Source organism: Cataglyphis hispanica, chromosome 22, assembly GCF_021464435.1.
Source record: "Cataglyphis hispanica isolate Lineage 1 chromosome 22, ULB_Chis1_1.0, whole genome shotgun sequence".
In the NCBI taxonomy this organism is placed as follows: Eukaryota; Metazoa; Arthropoda; class Insecta; order Hymenoptera; family Formicidae; genus Cataglyphis; species Cataglyphis hispanica.
In genome coordinates, this window is record NC_065975.1 from 1324714 (window position 1) to 1346453 (window position 21740).

Consider the following 21740-nt stretch of genomic DNA (forward strand, 5'->3'; position numbering starts at 1 on the left):
ATGCGAATGCGCGTGCGACACGAATGCAACTTTCTCGCATCATATAGGGGTTGAAAGAGTAATGAATAAACGAATCGCATATGAATATATTACCTACGTTAAGTGTATCATATAAAATTGTGCGATCGCGCACATACAATAACTCTTAGAGTTGACGTCATGACAATAATATAAGAGAAACGATAAGAGAGATAACATTTCCTATGAATTTGAAGGCGCATTCGAATACGGGCCTCTTGCGCAATGGGATAGAATGAGAATGTCCGGGAAATCACAATTGTGTCCCTTTGACTAGTAAAGACACGAAAGAGAGAGGCACGTGGGAGTCAGGACGCATGCGTGTCGTGTTGCTCCTGCTGGACTCGGAGAACGACAAGTCAGTCTGCATCTGAACTCCGGTTCGCGTGGATTTTATATCAGTGCGTATGTACGTGACGAAAATTAAACGATATAAACTCTCGATAAAATAATAAATATGACAATAATCACAGCCATCCTTGTCTCGTGGACTGCGTGGATCTTCGTTACGCTGGCGCATTCATCCGAGGGTGAGTACGAGGCTTGCGAAAATGTTTGCCGAAAAATAATAGACATAATTCTTTAAATTGTAAACTTAAACAACTAATCAGTGATCATTATAAAGGTGATTCGCGTTCATCAAACTCTTCTGATTAAGTAGCTGTTAGTTATAATTTGAATCGAGGATAAGAATCTTGAACGTTCGCGACAACAATTATACAAGAATAAATAAAATTATAAAAATTAAACCATTAAGTTTTACAGCGGACAGAAAAAAAATTTAAGTCCACTCAACAAAAACGTCGCGTAAAAGAAACCGCGACATCCAAATGCAAGCTCTTCGTATACCATCCATTATGGTTATACCATAAATCTGACTTAACTCGACATGCCATTTTGCGAAACTTTCTTCATAAAGTCATGCCACCATTTCACTATTTTTTAATGCTTTTTATTGCGTTGTTCCAGTTTCGTAATATTGCGGGAGATATTGGAGTGTATACAGTTTCTCTCGTAGAGAATTGCTGGATATCTTTCTTGGACAACATGATTAAAAACTTTACACATTGACTCTATATAAAATTGATACAAAGAATTGTTTTATATCTAAGATGCATTCCAAGGATTGCACATAAATTGACATTAAATTAATTGAAAGAATTTCGCGATATATTTTCTTTCAATATTAATTTGACACACATATTATACAATATGTGAATTAATAAAATAGTTGTTAATATATGTCAAATGTAAATGTAAAAAATACGATAAAAAGGAATAGAATTTTTTAATATTTATTAACAGTCGTATAAAGCTAACGAAAAGTGTATGGTGCTTTTGTAAACTCTTCAAAGGATAAAAATGAAGACTTAAATAACGATAAAATCGCGTACACGATTAAATGAGAATTTGTGGAGTGCGCATGGTGGCGTGACACAGAAGTATTATCTCCGAGGAAACGGAAAAAGCCTCGAATTTATGGAAGTGTTAATTGGTATTGTTAGCAGAGCGGGCGGGAATAATAGCAATTGCTAAAAATGATACAGAAAGATACCGAAAATAGAAGAGAAAGTAGTTTGCTTAAAGTGATGATTTATCGAATAAAGGATTGGATAGGCGCATGACTATTGCCCCGTTTCATATTTTTAAAAACGGAAACGAGAACACAATGCGAATGAAAAGAACAAGCAAATCGTGAATAGTCTGAATCAATATTGTATATATACTTTACACAGGTACCGGACGGTACAAAATGATAAATTTAAAGCGCACATATCGAAAGAAGCATATATCGACTTACGTTAATTTTATTATAATTGCATTATTGAGAAATAAATTAAAATATATATGATATTTTTTATTTAAATATCAAGAAATATGACAAATCATTAATAATACATTAGATACATTAGTAAAAGATTTCAATCAAATTTGGAATAATAATTGATTACTGTTCTTATTGATTATTTCATTGACACATTTCTCTAATTTTTTATAGAGAGGTACATTATAAAACATGAATAATTATCAATTGAAAATAATAATTATATTATAATATTATTAAAAGAAGCGCGTAGCTTAATTTAACAATAATTTAAATGCGTAAATACAGTGCCAATATAAGTGACATTTTAAAGTTAATATTTCTGTTATCAAATAAAAAAAAATAAATCCTGATAATAGTAAAACATTCTGTAGTGCAAAGCAGAGATTTATTAAATGAGAATAATCATATAGGAATAATATAGAATAAACATTGGATATATACAATTTGTCATATTTCAAGTTTGCAAAGGATAAAATGTAAAAAAACATACTCGTGCTATAACAAGATTTTAGCTCAAAGTGCTAAACATAATAAAAATTACATGGAAATAAAACTGTGTGTGTGTGTAAGCAAATTAATTCTTTCTCCTGATATATCAATAGATTCAGAATTCCAATCAAACGTATTACAATCGTGATTCTGTCTTATTATCGGGTAATTGCTCTGAAAGAATAAAGATTAAAGTTTGAAGAAGTTAGTGTTATCGAGATTTTTAGTATTGTCTTTTAGTTTTTCTAAAAAAATCTTTTAAAGAGTCAGTGATCGATATGATTAATATACTATTGCTAGATTATAGTAATAAATTACACGTCGATTGCAATCAACGATATTGCTACGCTTATATTAGAACCAATATTAGTACGAATATGTCATTGATTTATCCATAAAAGTTTTTGACGCAAGTTTTCTCATCTTTCTAGGTAGGAACAATTCTTTTTAATCTCGTTTATAATATCTATTATTATTACACATAGTATGTATCTCTATATTTATTGTTATTATATATATTGTATATTGAGACTCTATAGTGATATCACAGTTTGAATACCTGAGCTATAATATTGCTGTACAATATTATTTAAACGAACGTATTGTAAAATATATTTTATTTTAAAGCATTATTTACGTGATGGTTTTGCAATGCGGTAATAAATGGAAGCAAAATTGAACATGAAATAAATCAGGAATTTAATATTTTGCAGTTTACATCATAAAGTGATTACGTGATATGCAATTATTTTCCGATAACTGTGTCCGATCGGAAGGAAATATAAATGGCAGCGTGATATTTTATATCATAATTTCCGTTAGGATATTTATGAAAATGCTGCATGTTTATGTTTAGATAGATAAAAGAGTAACTGACTATAAAATATTTACAAAATTACGATTTGCATTTAAAATTATATTGATTTTAACGCGTTATTGATTTTAAACTACTTTTTACTTTAATACTGCGACAAACATCATTTAGTCATTAATCGTCACTATACATACACGATTCAAACCTTCTTATCAAGATGGTATCGATCGTATCTGTTTGCTTGTGCGCACATAATGGATGAACGATCAGAATTGAAATGTTTTTGTACCAACAATCTTAAAATGTGATAGTCGATGTGGAGCTTATGCGCTTTTATTATCAACCGCATTATACTTGTAATCAATCTTTTACTTTCTGTTACGTGAAACGACATGAACGTTCAATTATCTGAAGTTACATTACGAAAAATAAAAATAAATAAGAAAATTATTATATAATTGAAAAACAGAGGAACGAATCATATTTTTATCAAAGTTTTATAAAATTTTATAAAAATATTTTAAAGAAAAAGAGATAAAAAAGAATTTACATTTTGTGAACCTGTATCATGAAATCTGCTCTTAACAAATATAAAAATATTTTATTCATTATAAAAGTTTGATAATAAAATAATACGTAATAAATAATATTATTAAAATAATGATGACAAATGATATAAAAATAACAGTTAAATGTTCCATGCGTGTACCGCATATAAAAGCAATGGTTAACGTCTTCTCGGTGGTTATCGCTTTATCATAACAAGACCAGGCAGAGATTAATGAAATATTCGCGTTATATTGTTAAGAAAGATTTACTTTCATGTAATGGGAAAACTTGCGGGCCGCATTCGTGCGAGGTAATTTCTTATTTAGTGACCCCAATCTGCCTAAGGAATGCGGGAAATGTAAGGCAAGCTGTGCATATCCAGTCAGCAACAGCTTCAAACTTCATGTCACGGACAGACCTGCTAATTATTCGCTAGCACGCGAATGAGAGAAATTCCTTTCTTTCTCGGCGGGCAGCGTGCGCGCACGATGCAAGCACGCAATGTTATACAACATGGGCCAATTTCCATTATGCAACGCGCCTCTGTTATGCAAATAGAGACGCGTGTCTGAGCGGACGATCTCTTATGCGATGTTCGGTGCTCGGGTGCTTCTAAACATTGTGGAAAATTTAGCCCAGCAGAGTTGACACGTACGTATCAAAATGCGCGATGCGCTTAGTTTTTCCTCATCGGTCTATTTCCGTTGCATGTTCGATGAGATTGCAATCGGCTCAATGGGCTCGCTCTCAAATTGAGCTTATGCAGGACGCGTGTAGTACGTGTTAAGTCAACTTACATGTTTGTGTTTTCTTTTAAAGAAGATTTTAAATAAAATTTATCTTCCTACATCTTTGCCATTTCAATCAAACTCTAATTAATCGGCGATTGATTTAATTCTTGTAGAATTTGCCTGTGCAGCAAAATTAACTTTTTATATAATTTGTCATTCTTAATATTTTTTTTTTAATATGTGTAAATCAATAAAAGATTAATATTAACAAAACGCATGTATTGTTTTAGAAGAGAATTAATTAAGTTAATCGGAATTTGATTAAAGTGGCTCTAATTGATTCAAATAAAGAGATTTGTATTGTAGACACGCAATCATATCTTATAAAAATTATCATTTATTTGAATAATTAATTTTATCGATTAGATATGCCTCATTAATTACATGTTATATTCTAATTTATAATGTACATATAAACGTCATCACGGCTTAAATCTAATGAATTTTGATAAACCATCAGAATGATTGAAAATTATGCCACATTATTATGCCACAACATACTTACAAAAGATAATACGCGTATTACATTAATAGATAAAGGTATTATATACAACATATCATAATACGTTATACTTGAACCATTTATTAGGGCCTATTATAAACACATTGTAGTATAGATAATACTACAATGTGTCTACAATTAAAATTTATATATAATAAATATAAACTATTGTAATTATTAAAATATTAAATATTTATATAATACATTTTTTAGACTTTACAAATTCTTATATTTATATAGCTTAGATAGTGTAGTTTTAAGAAGTGACTTACGACGAAGATTTTGAAAGCTTAGAGTTGCGTATATAGAGCAGCAGATTTGCTACTTTATTAAAATTTCAAGGCGATCGATTGAAGGAAAGGTCAAGATTACATATATATCCAAGATCCTGTAATCTGTTTCGAATCCTCTTAAGGAAATAAAATCCTGTTGTAAAAGACCGTACTTGACTGAAAAAGTTTTTTGCACTTGTATATATGTATACGTTCGTATAACTATTAATACAGAAATATCTTTCTTTGATTATTTCAATTATAATCACGTTCTATTCGAGTATATAATTTCATAGTTATTAATATAATTTTATTGCAATTATGTATATATGTAGTTATGGCTTTATAGCTATTTTTCAGTTATAGATATCGGTATGCTTAAAATATAATGTTGATGGAATTATAGAAGAAACACATTTACAACTTGTTTTGCGGTAAAATCAACAGGCGATCAGAAAATTAACTTGGAAAACTTTTGCGATGGATATATTCGGGTAAGATAATAGCGCATTCAAGGAAATTATTATCAATGTACACACCTCGTCGAAAACTCTATGGAATTGAACGGTTGTTAAAGTTAAATTGGCTTGCTAATTAATTTCCACATGGTTACCCGTCCCGGCCAATCGTCTCTTGTTCCTTGCACACCATAGAATATCCATTTCTTTTTTGTTATTGGATATTTGGAAAATATGAGGTGTATGTTGGAGCGAGATATTATTTTTGGCACCTTATTTTGATCTGTTATCTACGTGTTAAGTATCGTCGTTCGTTTTGCACGGTGGTGTATAAGCAGAAAACGTGCTAAATCAGCAAAATGTAGAAAAACACACTTTTGCATAGTGTCTTTTATCTACACTCGTGCAAAAGTACCGTCTCTCAAAAATCTGTGCATGAGTTTATACATATATATTCGTCCCAGAAAATTATATTGCGCACAATTAATTAGATTGCAATTAATTTATGTCACAGTACTTTTCTTTAATTAACAAATTTATGTGTAAAATATTTTGTAAATTAATTAATTATATGTTGCAAATTATAATGCTATTAATAGACGATATTTTATTGTATAAATTATTTTTTAACAAAATTTATTCTCTTTTATTCTTTTTAATTCTCTTTAATTTTATTCTTGAGATCAATTAACTGTTTATAAAAAAGAATTATTTTGATAAACAGTTTTTCATAGAAGTGCCTTTCTTTTAAAAGAAAATGGGACATCCTAGAAAGGTTTTCAATCGCGGGATACTTTTTAAGAAGCTGAAAGGTTGGCACGGCAGCTGTTTCTTCGATAAGTCTGAATTTTTATGAATACTCTGAGGTCAGTTCTCAGGACGGGTCGCGCGAACTTTATCGGACTGAGGCGACAAGGATGATTGCGCGAAGGGAAGGAGGACAATTCGAGAAACCTATCTGGCTACCATCAGCTACCGCAGAGCGTAAAACGTCAGCTGCAAGCGCTGTTTTGCGCACGTTCAGATTGCCGACACGGCCGCAACCACCATGACACCGATTCTGTCTCTGCAGTTCTAGTGCGTTTTCATGCACCGATACTTGTACCACTTTCAAAGGTCTGCATAAAAAGTACAGAAATTGCTCTGGCACATGTTACGTCAAAAAAATGTTGCGATTAATCAATTTTCTCTATTCGTTAGCTTAATAATTTTGTGCAAGATTTCTTCAAAGTTAAATTTTTTTAAAGAGATGTATAAAATTTAAATTATTACAAGAAATAATATATATATATATATATATATATATATATATATATATATATATATATCGTATATTGCTTTTTATTTAGGAATTTTTTTTTAATAACTTGTATAAAATCGTTAAGTAATCACAATTATTGTAAATGTGTTATAATTTTATATACTACAATTGAGAGCTTTTATTTTGTCATAAAAATTGATTTCTTGATTAAAGTACAAATTGATTCTTTAATTAATGTATAGATTGATTTTTTAATTGAAATAAAAATTGTAATTAACTTAACGTTTTTTTAGCTGATCAGGATTCTCATTCTACGTAGTAATATCCGGCAATCTTTTTATTTATCTTAGCAGAATCCATTCTTTCCCCTTTACTTTTTTTTCCACGGATTCATACACTTACGCATAGAACAACTCAACACGCATACATATGAGCATACGACTGGTACAGAAGGGTGGGTCTTTGGTAACCCCGGAAACGGAAGCTCTTTGGTAGGTTGTTCTCTGAACCATTGTTTTTAGCACGAAAGAAAACGCGCAAACATTGTACGCGGTGAATTGAGCTTTTCTCGTAATACGAATTTCAGGCATAGTTGGCTGAAACAAAATGTAAGATTTTAACATTAATGAGCGAGCACTGTTGTACCGTCTGTCTGTAAAATTATGATATACACATTTTTTTTCAATCTTTTACGATTCGGAATGTGATATTCATTTAAATACCTCAGAATTGGAGCAGCAAAAAAATTGCGAAAGAAATTTTATGAAAAGTTATTTGATTATTATAAAGTATTTGAAAATACAATTTGTTTTTATAATTATAAATTGTTGTTTTTAGTTAATTTTATTATTTTTATAATAATGTAATTTTTATAGTAATGAATTAGGCTTTTTCATAGCTTTTAATTCACTATTTATTACAAGATTTTTATCACTGTTTTCCAAATATTAAATTGTTGTGCATTGTAATTTTTTGTTTCTCTTTAATTTTTTATATTTATACTTCTCTCTCTAATTTTATTTGAAAACATATTAGAAAAGCGCATTTATTATTTTTAATCAAATTTATTCATTAATACAATCAAAGTACAATTTTAGTGTGTTCTGTAACATGATTGTAAAGTATTGATATAAATGACGTTCACTCTTTCAAGTTTCCAAGCTTCATTCACGAGTTGGTCATTCGAAGTTTACGAAGGTTGTCGGATCTTCGTGAAGACACGCTTATTAACTTGTCATCTGAGTTTCACTCTTTCTTTAATAAACTATTACAACATAACTCTAACTCATTCCTGCACGATCTTTCAATTTTTAACGTTATAAAATTAAAAGTCTGTGCGGTGCTCAATCAGATACGTTATTAGATGGTTAGATTTTGGAGAACGAAAGTTTACGCGTATCAACGTTGAATGCGTAACATTGTGTTTGCATAGCAATGTAATAAGGGAAGTCTCTATTTGTCGAATGAACGAATAGAACGGGAACGTCGCGTCGTTCCGATAAGTAACAGCGAGATTGCGAAATTTAAGCTATTACTCGAGTTTTCTCCGAAGAAAATCCATCTTCTCGAGAGCAGATTTTTTACTTTTTACAGCAACAGAATACCATGCAACTAAGTGTAACGATTACCGTTTTATTGGATGATTTTGTCGCAATTCGCGTACTCTAAAAGGATAAAATACAATTATACGTATCTTTATCTAGCAATTTTTCTTTTTATCGTCTAACATTAAAATTATTTCAAAATGCAATTAAATCACTTATAAATCTTATCAAATCTCCGTTATTCTTATTCGTACAATTTAAAATCTGTACATAGATAATTTTTTTCTCTTTTCACAACACATACAAAAAATATTTTTACATATATATTAAAAATTATTTTACGTAATAAAATTTTAAAAAATGTAAGAAAATTAAATGCATTGTAAGTTACATGATAAAATACAAATTATTGATATCTTAGGGAGAACTTTTTGTTTGCAAAAGGATTATGGTGGGTTAAGTAGGTTATCGAATTTTGCAGCCTGAATGATAATGCGCCATATATTATGCAAATCTTGTTCTTTACAGAAAGCAAAAGATTATCACATAATAAACTTTCCGCTTTCTTTTCTTGGCCATGAGATACCGATTCTTATCATCATTGCTCAAATGCTGTGTAATGACACATGATCACGGTATAACGTGTGCGACTGCTGTTTCATGATGACATGCATTCAAAGTTTCCCTCGTGACACGTGACATTGCTATGCGACCGTCATACACGCATTCATTATGTGCATGGGAGAGTGGGACGAGAGGAAATTATGCCTCGTGTCTCCTTACGTTCCAATACCTCAACGCGAGTGCCAGTTAGATGACATACAGAAGATGGATAACCGTTACCGTTACAAATTAGCAGCTGTGACAAACAGTGCATTTATACTCCGCAAACGTAATATTTCGTGTGTATTTTGCATTTTATCACTTGCTTTTTGAGGCACGTTCGATCTCACAAGCCCGCCGCCCTTCACATTTAGAGATACGTCAATTCGTTTGCCCCTACTGACCAATCTCCCTGCCTTTTTCTCCCTTCTTCGTTTGATTGTTCTCTTCCGGTCTCGATCCCCTGTTGGCCTCACTGCCTCGTTACTCTTTCCCTATCGCCGTACGAGACGTTAATCACCCGGTAAGGAGATCGATCAGCGATTAATGAGAAACGTCGACGATGCGAAGGTGGAAATTTACACGGCTCTGGTGCTGCGAGTAAAAGTATCTTGATCGATTCGGTATCCTTGACACCTTTAGGAGCGTAAAGTAGTAAGAGAATTAAATAAAAAAAAAAAAATGGAAGTTGTGGATGCAGGGAATTAGAACTGTTAGAAAAAAGCTCCGCGGCTGCTGTAATCCATGTTAACCTATCGAGGCCTCGAGCAAAGTTCTCAATAAAGCATGCGAGAGACTGCTATTGTGTCGGGAATGCCAAGAAGTATTATATACCTGGTACGGGTGGGCACATCGTCTCGAAGTTTCACGGTCTGTCGGTATTTGCGGGTAGAAACTGTTTGACATCTCGCGGCGAACTTTTCCCGCTTTCATACTGGCGGATATGCCCGAAGTTTACCGTGGCAATTCTAATGTCACGATATTATTTAATGGAACCTTATCGAAACGAACACAAACGGACCATTTAACGGAGATCGAACCTGACCGGGCAGCGCATAAAGCGTGAAAAGCATTGTTGCGCAAATTAAAGATCGGTCCAGCGCTGAATAAGCTCAATTCGGGGAGCAACGCGATACTAAATCAACTAAAATGAGCGAACTGTTTAGTAACAGCAAACAAAGGTATATTATGGATCTATGTTTATCGGTTCATTATTAGATATTAGGAAACATTAGCGGAAAGACAAATCGTTGCCGTTAATTAACGTGGTTGTGTTATTAAGTATGTTTACAATATGTACACGCTACGCACAAGGAAACTTTACCGCGGAAACTTGTATTGTTGCGTACACACAGTTCTCGGCTAATTATTAGCATATAATTGGCTGTTGTATCGTTTTAGTAATGCTCTTTTCCTTCTTTGTTATTTCAGAGTACATACTTTACTAACAATTGCATATTTAAGCTGCACTGCGATCAGAGTACGAGCAATTGAGGAATTAATAATTAAATTTATTTATATTTATATATTTGATATATATATAAATGATATATAAATGTGATATAGAGATTGCTAAATAATTGATATTTTGAATAAATAATATTTTTATCTTCAATTCCAATAATACACGACATAATATCGCTTTTGGTATTTAATTATTTTTAAATTGCTTTTTACTAAAGTCAATAATTCAGAATTAAACAAATGAATAGAGAGAATAGAAGGATTTAGATTTCACGTGATTTTAGATTAAAGACCGCACGACGATTGTAGGTAGAAACTTTCTAAAGATCCTCTCTTTAAGCTGAAAGATTCTCCGAATGACTTTCTTACTAACGACCGATTTGAAACGATTGCTTCACCGTCCACTTCCACGACTATAAATGGACTACCTAGAGAAGAAGACAAAAGCCGCTATTTTCTCGAATCTGCGCTAAATGACATTTGTGGGAATGCTGAATAAAGACTAATCAGTCGTATTTTTATACTTATTAAAGAGTCTATTTTTATATTGTTGTAAATATTTTATCAAAAACTACGTATTATACGTATGATATTTAAATTTGATCAATGGTAGAAGTTTATCAAGTTAAGTTTACTTAGGGACTGATTTTTAAATTTAATAAATACAATTTTTAAAATATTTACAACAAAACTAATTGTGTATAATTTTTAACATAAAATAAATAACTAATTACTTGAAGAAAAAACGATATGGAAAAATATATAATTGATATTATTATTTTCGACAGTCGTATTTCGTTACAACTGCTATCATAGGACAAAAGCATACTTTAATCATAAACATCAAAAATTAGATCTGTGACCGGTACTATTTCGCGCGAGGTACACAATAGCGACCATTTCTCCAATGTCCTCGATCTAGCAGTACTTGGTATTGATCTCGCTATGCAAATATCGGACGTGAACGATAGGAAAACTTCTTGACTTTGCCCCATCCCTGTGGAAAATGTTGTTCCTGCCGTTGAAAATACTCGGATCCATTGCGTAGCTTGCGTATTCCGCGTTGGACGTCGATTTCCCGTTAAGTCACTTTCGAGAAGATAGATTATTGGCCGGAATACAGAAGCAAATATCAGCTCGTGGATATCGGAATATTCTCAGCAAATGCGCATACGTATTATCGTTATTCTCTGAACTTTTCTTTCTTTACTTGAGAACTAGCACTTCTTTAGCATGCGGTAAAACCGTTTGCGATTGTGATCTTCATTTATCAAATCGTTCAATTAATGTGATATTCATTTCTCTCGTAATCGTTTTTAAAATTATTGGCAAGATAAATCAGACAAACGTGTAATTTTCAATCTTTATCAACTTTCCTATGGATATATTAAAATTTAACATGCCAATTTTATTATCATTACTTTTGCAAAGCTCAATTGAATAGAAAGATATCAATGTACTAAATTCGTTGAATAATAAATGAAATATTTTACATAATAATCTGTATAAATTTATATCAAATATTAAATATATAATATTAAATATAAATCTCTACATTTTTGTGGCAAAATATATATTATTTACGCAATTATCTCGTATATCCATATGCGAATAATTATCTTGTCTTAGTTTCGAATTACATTATGATTTATTTTTTTTTATGAACACATAAATCGCGTATCTGGAGCAAAAAGAAACGAGACAAGTCGGATCGTGTTAAAGACGCAGCCGATGTCACATAAACAGAAACAAAGGAAAAAAGTGAGAAAAAGGGAGGGCGTAGATAGGACAACGCTACGCATAGTAGGGACTCGGATTGCCATGTTGGCTGTTGTTCAAATAGTCTATCTGACAATAAAAAGCGGTGCATGTCTTTGTCGAGAAATCCCCAGTTTCCGCGAGATTCAAACGTGGAGAACTCCGAACGGCATGGACGAATAAGCAGCGAAAGGAAGAGAGAGAGAGAGAGAGAGAGGAAAGGAATAAGGGGAAAGCCCGACGACCCGCACCCATCGTCGAAGCTTTCCGTTCTCTCGCTCACTGTATCTTCTCTTCATCCTTCTAAGTTGCGTGTCTGTCTCACTTCTCCTTTCTCTCCCTTTCGCTGGCTTTCTCATGCCGACGACCCCCTTCGCTCATTCTTCCCTCTCTCTGTCAGCTTCAAACGGCCCGTCGCACGAGTGGCCAAAGAAAGAAATGTGTTTGTGTTTGGACTTTCGCCAGATAATCTGCGGCAATAAATTTCTGTGTGTACAGTGCCATGTGATTGGTTTTATCTCTCGTACTACGGGCTCGCTGCCACGGGTATATCTAACCCTTTACCTCTCGATTCGTGGCAAAAGTACGATAGATAACCGGAAGGAAGCACGATACGGAGCATGCTGGATCGCGGTTGTTGCGTGCCGTGCTCGAGAAGAGTGGATAGGTGAGACCACCTACCCGAGAAATCAACCCCTAATTCGTTTACCGCGTGAGAATCTACTGTGGACCTACGGTTTCCCCTTACCGTCCGCGCCGGTGGATGTACGCCTTGAATTGTAAGCGGGATCGTCTTATGCCCCGAGGTGTTGGAGGCAGTTTCAAGTTAAGACCGTCTCGTACGTTTTATATGCCGGCGTTTATCCCGCTTCATCCGAGCCGCCAGAGGAGCTTTCCCTGCTCTTATAACTTTTGAACATCAGCATTCACCAGTGTCGTCATACGTGAATGGCTGAAATATCGGAGAGCGTATCAGCTGCGGTTGTTTATCCTATACATCGGATATTTTATAAAGTTTACGACAAACTTTGCGGCTTTCGGTATAGTCTTTGTAACTGACTTTTTTTTTACGTTAAAATATAATTACGTGAAATTGTTTATATAATACACATTAATTAGAATTTTAAAAATATGAAAATATTTTTTTTTTATACATTTGCAATTAACACACACAAACAATTAATTATTTAAAAAAATATTTACTTTAAATTATTATTTCTGTGTATAGTTGTTACGTTTATTTGATTCTGGAAACGCTTGTTAAAATGCGGACCGACGCAATCGTTATAATTTTTCTCTCCTATGACTATCACCTACATTTTCCTCGAAAATGTGTTACATACTTCCAGAAGGCGATATGTCTTACGTTACGTATGCAACATGCGATTTAGCTATTCTGCAGAAACCAGGGCTCACCTCGAGAATTCCTTTACACTGCAACTACTACACTCAGGTAACATCGAAAAACGGCCTGTTGCATATGACTGAAATATATCTGCCGGCATAAGAAGTGTGTTATATGTGAAGATGGTATTTTTAGAAGAATTGAAATCGCTATTTTTTAGTATAATAGAACAAAACAAACTTATATCGTAATTTGTCACTTCACTTTATGATTTTAGACAATAAGAAATTTTGTTATTTATTTTTTAAATACGTGTATATTTAATAAATTATTTGTGTTTATATTAATTTGTAAGTTAAATAAATTCGCTACATTTCTATCTTTCTTATACCGTTAATTTTTTCGGAAAATAATATTTATTACAATATATTTGGCGAACACTCCGACTATTCCATTTAATTAAAGGACTTAGAACTATCAGTCTCTCCTTTTCTCTGTATCTTTTTATACAATCATGGAAAGTAATCTTTCATACTCGTCGCAAAGGGAACCTTCGATTGTTCTCGCGCTTTCCAGCAGTCGCAATTACATCGTATTACAAGCATAGTGTCGCGACTTTTCAAACAGCTATCCTGTATTCGTCACGGATGCAACGCGTTCTTGCACAGCTTCGACAACGAGTGTATCGCCGTATTACAGACGTACCCGTCTCTGAAGCACGAAGGTCTTTCAGGTCGGATTGAAGACGTGCAGCACGAAGCTGCTCACGCTTCGCTGGATAAGACGACACGATATCGATCGGGCAACGAGACAACCGGAACTGCTACAATGATTCGTAGATACGGACGTAGTTCGGGTTCTTCCGTGCACACATAGTCCGAGAGAAAGTCATATTATTTACGACGTACATAAGGCGCAATCGTACAGAACGGCTCGCATGAATTATCCGCATACCCACGCCAAACCGGTGCGCTTATCGTCGACGTCGCTTCGTCCGCTATATCCGGAACCGCATTGAGGTAAAACGGAGAGGATTTGCTTAAAACACTGCTAGTCAAGCCCCAGCGGATGCTGGAAGCTTAACTTGAACGGTTGGGAAGACTACAATGCATTTCTATATCGCTATATACCAGATTTTTTTTTTTCACCACACCTTACATGAACTTTTAATAATTTTTAGCACAATGACGCGAACGGCATTTTTAACAAATTTGTAGCAAACCTATAACCTGGATAAGCATAATACTGGTATGGCAAATAATATTAAATTCGTAATAATAAAGCCATGTTAATAGCTATGCGGGTAGGGAATGTTTGATTTAACGTTTTGTTATAACTATCAAACACACAGAGTGTATATTACGTTTAGGTAGAACGTATCGTAGTTATTACAAGCATATTATACCGTACCGTTCGCAACCCTGTTACATAGAATCCGTAACCATTTCTGGAACTCGATGTAAAAGCGCTTAATTGAATTTCGACGAGGAGAATCGACAAAAGCGTTTGACGTAAACGCTGTCTTTTAGAACACGAATACGCGCGGATACATCTTTACGGTTGCCTTTATCTTTGTCAAAAGAATCTTCCTTTATCTTTATAGAAATTTATATATTCTTATAAAACAATGATAAAACAAAAGCTCGTTCTCGTAACTGCTTTTTTTCTAACACAGCTCTTGATGAGCATTTCTATGCCAATACGTTCGATGAACTGATAATAAAAGACACGTATAAAAAAAAAACGATAAAACGTATTTTAGCATTGTCTGCAGATAGAGCGAGAGAGAGAGAGAGAGAGAGAGAGAGAGAGAGGGAATGAGAAAGAAAGGAGGGAGAAAGACGAGAGAGGATAAGAATTCAATCTATCGACGGGGCTACGTCGTTTCAAGCAAAATGTATTCAAAGTGCCCAAGCAGAGAACTTCCCCAATCCTTTTCGTCCGTTGTACATGGCGTCCTGCAGAAACTGGCGGATGTTGGTACAGCCGGAAACGTCTGTGCATGGTCGTCGAACGGAGTCGCACGATGAAGTCAAGGAAAATTGATGCTCCAAATCGTCCCTATGCCAGGATACGAAGGAGAATGGTTTCCGTGGTGTAGCACGGTCTCCATATCGAAAAATCTCATGTCTCTTCGTTTTTCTCCCACATCACTTCCTCAAACTCCAGACACGTTAGAATCTTGATTTCTTCTTTAACGCATTAATATTTTGTAGGTTCTCTTTCTCTCTCGTGATATTATTAAGATGCAATATTGCATCGTATATATCGTAATGATATTTGTTGAATCAAAAAAAAAAAAAAAATTAATTCCTTTATTTATTCTTTGTCTCTTTTGCAATTTTTCGATTTTTAACATTTTATAATTTACTGAAATTGACACTAAATTTAAAATTAAAAATTTCTTCATAACTAAATTTTCTTAAAACTAATCAAAGATTATTTGGAAGTTCGATTATCTATAAGATTACAATTTCTAATATTTAAAGAATCAATAAATGCTTGAATTTGTGGCATTTTTTTCAACGTGTCTTTTAATATGACGAGTGAAGTGTGATGTAATATACAATTTCGAGTGGTCGATACACGCTAAAGAGAGGAAAAATCGTACAGACAGTACGTCTGAGTCGTTGGCCACCATCCAGTCTCGACACTTAACAGGCTTAACGTTTCCCGTCTTGAAGCAACGGAATACCATTGACTTGCACGAGAAAGCAATGCTTAGTGGGACGACGTTAATGCATCGACGTTGCTCTTAAGCTGTCCCGCTTCCACATTTTCCGCCGCCAGTTTCGTGCAATCGACATCTTCTTTACTGCGCGATCTTGTAATATTTTATTCCAGCGCGACTGGTTCAGTACATCCACATTCTGAGCGGAAGAATTATCGATAAAAGCGGAACGGAGGAATTTGTCTCGGGAACATACACTGCCACTACCGCGCGCCGTGTTCCGACATCGGGGACACGTTAAATTACATCCTGCCGTTTCTTCCGCTTCTTTGTCCCACGTGCGTATCATTCCCATTAGGCCGCCGTTCGATCCCGACCTAAAATTTAACACTCGCTCGCCTTTATAATAGTAATTCTCATTGGCTCGCCTATACTCTAACACATTCGTTATCGGTTACACTCCCTTATTTTCTCATCCTGTTAATCTACTTAGTTCGCGCGTCCGCTTTTTCAAAATTATATACGACGTCCTCCTTTCGCCCTATCTCGAGGATATCCCATCCACTCATCTATCGACGGGATTTACGCTCGATCTATGGCGCTCTTTCGCTCTTGTCGAGGACCGTTAAAGTCTGAGTGCACAGTAGATGACCGTCTTGCGGGACTAATTTCCGCGATTATGGGAGAAAAACGTGCGGCGGATACGGAAGAAATGGTTCGATCGGGCCTCTTAATTCGTAACCTGCGACACAGCATTTTGTTATTCTTCGACGATTATAAAATGCCACTCGAAAACTACGTTCGAAGCGACTATTACGCTTCGCGTACAGCGTCTAGTCGACTATGTCGTCTGGAAAAATATTCGACATCTGAAAATAGGCGCAGGGTTTCACATTTTACGTCTTCGCTCTTCTCCATTATTATTTTACCGTTCGACAAGCAGTATCGACATACACGTACCACGTACGTGAGAGAAACCCTTTCACGTTGCCGGACTTTTTCCTCTCTTTTTCTTTCATGCTACCTTTACTCGATTTAACCCCCGCCGTTGATTCTGCCTATTCCGACGACGACGACCGCTGGCTCCTGCGGCAATAATGGCCAAGGACAAATCATTTCATTCCGCCGCCATTATCGTCGATGCTACTGTCGACATTGCCGATATCGCCGTCTCTTGGCGAGGACTTTCGGTCGTCGGCAAAGAGGCTTTACCCCCTGATTGAACAAGCACCAAATCGATCTGACTCCGGGAATTTCCCAAGCAGCGGCAGACTTCAATTTCAAGCGTATATTCACTTGTTGCCGGATTACTACCTCCATCCCTGTCGTTCCAAGAATTATACGTCGCGAATTTTGAAGCTCCTTTCGCAGGACCATTCGTCTTATTGTCATACTATCATCATTGCGACATTAATCTCGGCATATTTCCGCGATCCTTGCGACGTGCTCTCGCATCGGCCAATATTAGCGTTGTCGGGCTTGCTATAATTTTGTTGCCAATAATAAATCTAAATGCCCGATGCCATACGTCGATTGCGATGAAAGCCTGGATTTACACGGGCAATAAAATCTCGCTTATCGAACGGATAAACGTCATATTGCACTGAAGGACCGAAGGAGGAGTATAGGATCGTGAGCGGAGGGGTGGTGTAAGAATGGAGCGTGCGCCAGGAAAAATGACGTATTGCGGTGCGAGGTCGATCAAATTACGTATATACTAGCGAGAGTAAAGTGTAGTTCCGCGAGGTCCAGAGGGAAAAAATACATTATATAGATAAAAAATTTGTTATACTACAAAAAATAAAAGTTTTGCGGTTCATGAAAATAAACAATTCTGATTTTTAATAAAAATAAAAATCATCAAATTACATTAGAGAGATAAATCTCTTAAGTGGAGGATCAAAGCATATGTCTGACATACGTACTTAAAAATTTCAGATAAGTTTAAATTGATTTTTGCCGCGAGATTATAGATTGCATCAAATTTCCGACATCATCACGTCAATAACGTGACAATATTGAAAGTAATATAAATTCGTTTCTCCGACGAGCAATATTGCACGTACGAGTGTCGCATTGTGGACGATGCGATAAACTTTGCTTTAACGGCTTTATATGAGTTTAAGCTTTAATTGGTTCAAGCTATACCAAAGCAATTACGAGCGTGCTTTTATGGCACTGCGGAATTTACAATTGAATTGAAAATTGTTCGTTGAACCTAAGTTTCTTTCTGTGATTGCAATCATGTGCCATATATATTTCTGGAGGACAAGGTAGATTGTAGATCGCGGATAAACTTCTATTTCAAGCGCACAAAAAATAAAAGCTCGCGCGATAAATATGAACGGTATTACGTCGTGCATGGTATAGTGGTTAAAAGTTAATGCAGTCTGATCGTGGCATGAAAATTGCATGTGTTTGGGCTAGTAATAACATAGTGCAACATGGGATATTTCAGTTGGAATTCCATAGACGAAAATTGCACGTAAATCAGTTTGTAATAAATCAGATTATCGCAATCATTTGCTCAAATTAGAATTCTCGATTGACAGTAAATTTTGGAATCCTCTCATCTCTTAACATTTTGTTCAAGAGATGAATAAAAATGTTAAAAATTATTTTGCAGATGTCACTATGGAAATGCTCATATACGTCATAATACGGGATCATGATTAAAATATATATTAAGTAAATGAAATTGCAGTTGTACCATTTATAGAATTTTAAAATTATATATCTCACACAAAATAACAAAATATAATAAAAATAAAGGAATAAAATGTGTTAATTTTTTAATTAAAATAGAAACTTGAGTCCTTTAGATTTAATGCCAAATACATATATGCGAAAGAGAAATAAACACTCAAATATATACTAATTTGAAACTTTCAATATTTTTTATAATAATTTTTATTTATTTTTATCTCAGAGATTTTAATATTAATTTATGCAAAAAAATTATAGAAAAATTAGAGAACACTTAAATTGCATTATCAAAATATGTCTATATTATTCATGGTTATGAGTTGCAATAAACAAAAATAAACGTTCTATTTTAACGAAAATTAACGTCGAATTAGTGCTAAAATCGACATGATTTATTAACGAATAAACTAGTAGCGCGTAACGCGAGTTTATAAAGAGGTCGATTAGAATGATATCAGCAAGAGGCGAGTTGCATTTGCATTCGATGCAATTGACACTTACGCATGATCGACTACTCATTCAAATCGCTCTTTTCATATTAATGAGCAATTTACAAATAGCTTGTTCATCTATATGCGATGAAATGGCAATTAAATAATTTAATTGTTTATCAAATTAACACGTTAAATTTGAATAAATTTTGTGAAACTTTTCTGTGAGAAGTTTTTGCGAGATGTTGAAAACTGAATATGGATTAGAAAAAAAAACATCTAAAATACTTTACTTATTATTTTGTTTATCATGTATATAATTAAATAGCAAATAAAATATACCATATATATATATATATATATTATATTAATTTACAATTGTCTGAAAAAGGGCGTAGAATTTTAATTTAAAGTTTAATTTCTAAAATATTTAATATTATTTTATAAAAAGTTATAAATCCAATAATCTTTTTTGCTACTTAAATACAAATTTAAATCTGCATTTTTTTTTATCAAATATCATTTGTATTTTCTGAGATATTTCATCACGTTTAATTGGAACGACAAAATTGTTTACACGGAGATGTATGGAAAAGTTGTTTGTCGAATGGAAGATTTAGGAAACTGACACTTCGTTCCGGTGAGGTGCGAAGAAACTCGGGAGACATTCCGACGTAAAAGGGTAGCGCGTTTGGTGGACGAGCAAAGGAGTGCGCGCGCTCGATTAATCTCGCAATCTGGATGGAGTGGCTATGATAGACTCCCATGAATAACTCATGAGCAGCGGGTACCTGTTTCCCATAGGGACATTCGCGTATAATTCAGCCACTTCATTTGTCCTCATTACTATGCCCGATCGTTACATAGAGTACGATTTACGGGGCTTCATGCGCTCGCCCTTCTCATTCTGAAGCCCTTCCCTCTTTTCGGTACACAAGGCACCTGTATGACATCCCCAGGCGAGCGTTTGCCTAGAATCCTTTTCACGTCCACAGATGAAAATGCAAGCCCGCACGCCGCGTATCTTGACACGAGCACGCTGTACAGTGTGAACTTACTTATGTCTCCAATGTACGAATAAACTAGAGAGATAGATGATGTAAATAAAGTAAGATACGAAATTTTGTGAATTTTGCTATGCCAACTAATAAAATCTCTATAAATTAATATAGAAATGCGCTGTAACATAAAGATTTAATCTCTTGTTATTAAAATATTAATTTAAATTTGTATTTAAAAAATTATTTAAACATAAATTTTGTATTTGTACATAAATTTAAATTTAAATATAAAAATTAATAATAAAAATGGGCAAGTTGATTTTTGCAAACTATTTTTTAGTGCATAGAACGGAAATAAAATAGAATATAGTAAAATAAAATAGATATTATGATAAAAGACACAAAATTTTTAATTGTTTTTTCTACGATATGTAATCTGTAATTCATGTATTGATTTATAATTTCGAAATGTTTGATTATTAGCCGATTATTATTCGTATGACAGCAGATACAGCGGTATTACAAATTCTACTATCTAATTCTCATCGTTGTTCTTAGTCTATCCTAAAACTTGTTCAGAAAACTGAAATTTATGAATTCAAAAGGCGCTGGAATAGAGCCCATGAAATGCCCTGACGAGTGGCCTGCCCAGTAACGGGATAAATGGCTCTCTAGGGAAGGATAAAGAAATTTCGCGAACCCATTCTGCATCGAGAATCCGGCATTCGCTATGAATAGATTCTCGATAAATGGATATCAAAACGAGATAAGAAGGATACGCCATTGAGAGAATTGGAAATAAATTTCCAATGCCCGTAAGGAATACATTCGTGGTATTGCAGTCATCGTCGTACCCTTTATATCTTCTTTCCATATAAGCACAACCATCGTGCTAACTTTCAATGTTACAGGGAGCTGTGGTACTCTCGGGCTATTTTCTCATTAAACGCAATAAGATTTTGAACTTTATAATTTCTTTACGTCGACGTAAAAACTTTTTTACCTTGTTACTGACCTCTCAGTAGTTTTCGATGTGTATCTCGAGGATATAGTAAATGGCCATACTGAATCCAATGTTAATATTTGATGTAATTCCGTGGCTTTTGTGCACCACGGCACAAAGTAATAAACCATAGGGAATCCTTTTTTTTTTTTTAGGGAACATTGAAATTATGCTTTTATCTGCGTAAGAATTTACATTGAATTAGAGAATAATTGCAATCATAGAGATACTC

General features: G+C 34.2%; 1 protein-coding gene across 2 annotated transcripts in view; it reads left to right on the plus strand.

Annotated features, from left to right (window-relative positions):
- Positions 1–410: 410 nt before the first annotated feature.
- The window catches only part of LOC126857589 (lachesin), a 155252-nt gene continuing 133922 nt past the window's right edge, over positions 411–21740 (plus strand). For both annotated transcript variants that reach the window (XM_050607200.1, XM_050607203.1), the window contains exon 1: positions 411–548. In XM_050607200.1, coding sequence (XP_050463157.1) covers positions 476–548 — 73 coding nt within the window. In that variant the 5' untranslated portion in view covers positions 411–475. The remainder of the gene's footprint in view (positions 549–21740) is intronic.